The 6863-nt window shown below is 37.2% G+C and overlaps 1 protein-coding gene across 1 annotated transcript; it reads left to right on the top strand.

Annotated features, from left to right (window-relative positions):
• Positions 1–2249: 2249 nt before the first annotated feature.
• LOC149827600 (uncharacterized) lies at positions 2250–6467 on the top strand. Its single transcript, XM_090018178.1, has 9 exons — positions 2250–2442; positions 2547–2751; positions 2997–3087; positions 3203–3348; positions 3440–3683; positions 3821–3925; positions 4178–4360; positions 4467–4671; positions 5511–6467. Exons 1-9 carry the CDS (start codon positions 2274–2276, stop codon positions 6002–6004), a joined length of 1842 nt encoding a protein of 613 aa, XP_089874304.1. The 5' UTR covers positions 2250–2273; the 3' UTR covers positions 6005–6467.
• Positions 6468–6863: the final 396 nt, after the last annotated feature.

Raw genomic sequence — 6863 nt, 5'->3', positions numbered from 1 at the left:
TTGGTAGTTGGTGGTTCTTTTTAGTTGGTGGGAATGCTTTCTACTCTGATTTTTGAGGTGCATTGTTCTTTTTTCCTTTGTTTTCTGAATCTGAAGATGGATTGTAGTTCAGACGTGATTGGAAAAGTGAGTTTCTATTAATTTGGTTGTAGTATTCTGTCAAGATTGAGTTTTTTGGAATGTCGAGGAGTCTTTTTACATTAAAAGATTGGTTTGTTCTGGATTCTTAATGAGTCTTTTTAGTTTTTACAATAAACGAATGCTGGTTGCTGTGAGTTTATTCACGTAGTTTGAGATTCTTTTATTGCTCTGAAAGTTGGACTGCAGTTGAGATTTAGATAAATTGGATTTTCAGAGAAACAATGCTGTGATTCTCGTTTTTTGTAATTAATCTATTTTAACTTAATTTTTGTCGGTTTCTCATTTTGTTGTTTTCGAGTATAGGGGTCTCGCTCTCTCTCTAGGAATAACCATCCCAAGCATTCTGATTTTCAGTTTCTTGGCTATTGCAGAGTTAGATTTTGTATAAAAACAGTGTTAGATTTTTCAGTAGGCTTAAGGTTTTAGCCTTTCAGGTTTGTTTTCTTTTTTGTAAATTTTGGCGATGTACCCACTGATTCAGAGAACTGGTATATAAGTTGGGATAAAGCATTTGATGCAGGATGGTTTTATCCCAGATTTCTAGATATGGGGTGGTGTATCCCAACCCTTGTGACGTTTGACCTTTGATTTCGACAGAAGATTGGCAAATAAATGTAGGACCTTTCTTTTTGTTGGTTCTCAAGATCAATTTATCACATCACCACATTTTTAATCCTTTGCACGTTTCCTTGTGGGTTTGGGTCTCTTATTGCTTTCACCAACCCTTTACTTTTTTTTTATTGTTCAAGATTGTTGGTGGTCCTTTTTCATTAACTTTATATATATATATATATATATATATATATATATATATATATATATATATATATATATATATATTGTAAAAAAATAAAACAATACGATATTCTTTTATATTATACCAGAAATATAAGAAAATATATATAAGTTAATAAAAAAGGACCACCGAACAATGAAAAGAAATAAGGGTTAGTGAAAGCAATAAGACACCCAAACCCACAAGGAAACGTGCAAAAGAGTATATATATTGCTGCAGTTTTTTTGGCTTTTTTGCAATTTTTTTGTTGATATAACCTGCACGTGTTTGATATAGTTTGTATAGTAAAAAACAGGCTTTGGATCATGTGTTTGCAACATTTTAAATAGGTTTGTCAAGGGCTTCAAAAATCAACGGCTCACAATATGACAAAATTTCATGAATTAAAAAATCATATTTTTACGTTGATAAAAATGATCCAAGGTGTTTCCTAGCAAAAAAAAACATGTTGAACACATCTATGAGGTCAGATTGAGTGGATACAACTTGCAGCTGTGTTTTTTCATTTTCCAACTAAATTGCACATACTGTAGACAGTAGCAAAATTTTAATATATATATATATATATATATATATATTTTAATATATATATATATATATATATATATATATATATATATCCTTTACTTGATTGTGTATGACTGCGTGTCTACGGCTCTTTGACTAACTTTGTATTGTTTTGCGCTCATTCTTTTTTATTTTCTTAAAAAAGATTTTACCGACTCTTTGTTTTCAGTTTTCATATACAGACTGTTGATTTTCTTATTTGCTTGTTCTGTTTTTACTTGAATATTCTTGTTCAGCATCCCCTGTTCTCTAAAACCTCTTGATGGTCTTCTGTAACTTGAATTGTTTCCTCGTTCTCTGGATAAACAGATGCATCTGGACACCACATCATTATTCCTTTTATCTTATTACCTGTCAATATTCTTGCTGCCTTCATTGTTTTCTTTTTTATCTTATTAACAATTTAGATTCAAGTTTTGGTTAGTATTTTGCTTCTTGTATTCTCTTTGCCTTCTATTGTCTTCTTTTTTTATAATTTAATGCATATGATGAGAATCGAAACCATTTCATGTGCTACTGTATTTTGTTTCCCTGCTATTTGGTGCCTTGTCCAACTTGAATGGTGAGCTTCAAAAAACTTCTACCACTTCGGAAGCCCACAAGAGAATTGAAAAGTAAAATTTTGTGTAATCTTTGTATATATTAAACTTAAGTTTTCAATTCTCAGAACTTTTAAATCTCAATCCAGGTCTTGGGGAGTGATCTACCCTGCCAGAAGATGGCGTACTTCCGAGCATTTGTTCTCTGCATTTTATTGATATCTGGGTGCATGTACACGGGAGAAGCAGGCCATGTGAGGTACAAGGATCCAAACGAGCCATTGAACGTTAGGATCAATGACCTGATGAAGCAGATGACGCTAGCAGAAAAGATTGGACAGATGACACAAATTGACCGCGTAGTTGCAGCCTCAGGAGTTGTTCAGAAGTATTTCATAGGTACATTTTAAGTGGTGCTGCAAAAATTGCATTTTCAGATCGTAGGTATTGTTAGTTTGTCTTTAAGCAATGTTGAGAATGATAAATATTAGCAACTTTAACAGGAAGTTTGCTGAGTGGAGGTGGAAGTGTGCCTCGCCCTCAAGCTACTGCACAAGACTGGGTAGACATGGTAAATGGCTTTCAGAAAGAAGCTATGTCTACGCGTCTACAAATCCCAATGATTTATGGCATTGATGCTGTTCATGGGCATAACAATGTATATGGTGCTACCGTTTTCCCTCATAATATTGGTCTTGGAGCTACCAGGCAAGTAATCAGATTCAAATTAGTCTAAGCCTTGTTTATTTCCTTAAAATTTTGATTGTCAATTCTTTTTTCAGATGATGGTAAAGCTTGAATCTTGTAACTTTCTGCTGCTAGTCTACTGATTTTTTTGAGAGTTAGGAAGTATATTGGTATTAGATTGGTTACTAATCAACCATGTACAATTTTAAGTTTCAGGTTGTTCTTCTAACAATTCATATGTATATTTATTATTATTTTTGCTATAGGGATCCTGAGCTTGCAAAGAGGATTGGTGAGGCAACTGCTCTAGAAGTTAGGGCCACTGGCATTCCTTACGTTTTTGCGCCGTGTGTTGCGGTAAGACTGAACCTGTTGATGACGTTTTGCAACCACCATAAGTTTAGAAGCATTCTATCAATCTCTATCGATGTCTGGTTTGTGAACAATTGGTTCTGTTTGATTATGCAAACAGGTGTGTAGGGACCCAAGGTGGGGCCGCTGCTATGAGAGCTACAGTGAGGATCCTAAAGTTGTTAGGGCCATGACAGAGATCATACTTGGTTTACAGGGAGAATTGCCCCCAACTGCAAGGAAGGGTGTCCCTTTTGTTGATGGAAAGTGAGTGACCAACAGCTCTTTACAATATTGATTTTGATATATATATATATATATTGTTGTTCATTAATTTCTTTTTATGATTGCTATGCAGTCGCCATGTTGCAGCCTGTGCTAAGCACTATGTGGGTGATGGTGGTACGCATGATGGAATTAATGAGAACAATACCATCATCAGTCGCCAAGGCCTACTTAAAATCCACATGGCTCCATATTATGAAGCTCTTTACAAAGGTGTCGCTACTATCATGGTCTCTTACTCGAGTTGGAATGGGAAAAAAATGCATGCGAATCCTAAATTGGTCACTGATTACCTCAAGCACCACCTCAAGTTTAGGGTATATTGATCACTGTTCTATGTCATTCATTCTTTTGAACATATATTTGCAGACATTTCTCTAAATTTAGACTCATTCCTGTGAATCCAACTTGTAGTATTAGTCTGCTAAATTTGTATCATGCAATTCTATTGCAGGGCTTTGTTATTTCAGATTGGCAGGGCATTGACAAGATCACATATCCAATAGATGAAAACTACTCATATTCGGTTGAAGCTGGAATCCGTGCTGGCATTGATATGGTAAGATGCACTTCTTCCTTGACCTAGGATTATTGCTTACATTAGCCCATTATGGTGAGCACTGAGCAGCTATGTGCAGTCTATCCAATATGTTTTCTACAGCAGCAGGCATTTGTGATATCTGAAATATAAAAAGATATTTCCTACCCTTTGTGTTCACTATGATTGTCTCTGCTTTTGATAAAGGAATACAAATGCTTAATAGTTAATATGGATTTGCTAACATGATTCATCTTAATTGTATATCTGCAGGTCATGGTTCCATTGAACTACACACAGTTCATTGATGACCTAACCTACCAAGTTAAATCTGAGGTGATCCCAATGAGCAGAATCGATGATGCGGTTCGTAGGATCTTGAGAGTCAAGTTCATCATGGGCCTGTTCGAAAACCCCTATGCTGATTACAGTTTAGTCAATGAACTTGGTAGCCAGGTCTGTTTCCATTCATATAACCATTGCATTTTCCACCTTTGCTAGTTATGAATTATCCAGGATCTTGACACTTGGCCAGAAATTAACAGAAGTTTTCTGCTGACAGGCTCATAGAGAATTGGCTAGGGAAGCAGTTAGGAAATCCCTTGTCTTGCTTAAGAATGGAAAACCCGGTGACAAGCATTTATTGCCACTTGACAAGAAAGCTCCTAAGATCCTTGTTGCTGGTACTCATGCTGACAACTTGGGCTACCAATGTGGTGGATGGACAATTGAATGGCAAGGTGTATCTGGAAACAATGTCACCAAAGGTACGTACTCCTTTACTATATATAGGGCCACTAGAATTTGTTAAAGGAAATATGTGAACTCGAGTATGAACCGAGATTTTCATGGGTTTTTAATTTTTTTTCTTAAATTTCACAGTATGGATGTGATCTAGATGCTTCTTTTTATAGAAACAGGCTCTTGGATCATTCGATTATGATGCATAAAAAGGACCTTTTAAGGCTTGAAAATCAATGACTCAAAATTTTCGTAAATATTCAAGCATCCAAAAATCACATTTTTTCATCGAAAATACATTATCCAACAGCCAAATCCTAGCAAATGGACAACGCCGAATGCCATCTGCAGGGTTGGATTTACAAAATGTGTCGGAAATGCCTAGCTCACACCAGGTTACCGGAAGCGCCATAGGACCTGGAGAAGCATGATTCCCTGAAGCACGTTTCGAAAGCGCAAAATGTGGTGCTTCCAAAATGTGCTGGGAAGTGCCAAAAAAATTTGGAAAGACGTTTCCCCATTAATGGGAAGCTTGCTTCCTTTTGTTTTTTTTCTTGTTTTTCTTTTTTTTCCCTTTTTTCGCTTTCACCTCGCTTCTTAGGTCGATTCCTGTTCGGTTCTTAGGTCACTTCCGATTCACTTCTCTTCTCATTTGCTTTTAATTAGGCTCACGCTTCCCGCTTCAAATTTTGAAAATGCTTTGCTTTCCACTTTTGCTTCTCAAATCCCGACTGGCAACTCTGGTTCACACTCCAGATCACATGTTCAGTTAACATATTCTAGTAACCATATATATATATATATATATGTGTGTGTGTGTGTGTGTGTGTGTTAAAATTTAACCAAAATTTTTTGTTTCTTGTAGGAACAACTGTTCTTAGTGCAGTGAAATCGACAGTGAGCCCCAAGACCACAGTTGTGTATGAAACGAACCCTGAAGCTGACTTTGTCCAGAAGGGAGGATTCTCTTATGCTGTTGTGGTTGTTGGTGAGATTCCTTATGCAGAAACAGCCGGTGACAGCAAGAACTTGACCATTCCTGAGCCTGGTCCTTCTGTTGTCCGGAATGTGTGCGGGTCTGTCAAGTGTGTGGTGGTCATCATCTCAGGCAGGCCAGTAGTCATTGAACCGTATATGTCACAGATTGATGCATTGGTCGCCGCGTGGTTGCCGGGGACTGAAGGCCAAGGCATTACAGATGTGCTCTTTGGTGACTATGGTTTCTCAGGCAAGCTGCCCCGGACATGGTTCAAAAGTGTTGATCAGCTCCCAATGAATGTTGGTGACAAGCACTATGATCCACTGTTCCCGTTCGGCTTCGGCCTGACGACATCCCCAGCAAAGTACAGGATACTTTAGTTGGTTTCAAGCATTTGTCTATAAGCTCTGGTCCAGTAGTTTAATTATCTTTACATTACATTGGCTATAAAAATTACAGATCCAATTTATACTAGGAGAAACGGTACAAGTTTTTATTTTTTTTCTGGGTTTGCTCTTTGCTTAAATGATGATTATAGAGAGGGTTGTCAATTTCAATTTAATCAACAAGAATTTATTTTCTTATTAAATGTCAATTTTTACTCCTTACCATCTCACTATGTTTGCTCGAGGTACTCTTGTTGCCCTGCCTAGAAATATTTAGTTTTAGAACCCAAGATAAGGAACCAAGTTCTACACAGCTTTCAAACTTTTGCCGGTCTGTTACATGCCAACCTAACCAAGTCTTGTACAAGACTAACTGACCGTATGTCACTAGGTTTTGCTTTTTCTTTGCAGTCATCACCATTTTTTTTTTAATAATCCAAGGGAACCCTCTCCCCTCCCGTACCCCAAATCTCCTACTGCACATTGGCTGACCTTTGGATGGTAAAACCATTGAGGTCCCCCCTGCCCACCAGGGAGTACACTTAGGGATGCACAGCGAGCCGAGCTAGCTTGGGTTAGACCTGTTTAAGCTTGGCTCGAGCTTGTTCGTGAAAGTAAATGAGCCGAGCTTGTACACAAGTTCAGGTTCAATCTGCATAAACGAGCTGAGCTTGATCAAGCCACTAAACTCTATAAAACTGGAAAAGCTGGATTAAGCTTGTAAAAATAATATATATATAAAGTATGTTTGCAAAAGTATAAACAATATTTCTCTAATGGGCAGGCTTTGGGTTTTTCATCTAAAGGTCACCACCGTATTGAATCTGCTGCCAGTGCAACTTTTCACGATTTA

The sequence above is a fragment of the Nuphar pumila genome, chromosome 10 (assembly GCF_984573655.1).
Source record: "Nuphar pumila chromosome 10, dmNupPumi1.hap1.1, whole genome shotgun sequence".
Lineage (NCBI taxonomy): Eukaryota > Viridiplantae > Streptophyta > Magnoliopsida > Nymphaeales > Nymphaeaceae > Nuphar > Nuphar pumila.
This window is presented reverse-complemented; position numbering and strand designations above follow the sequence as displayed.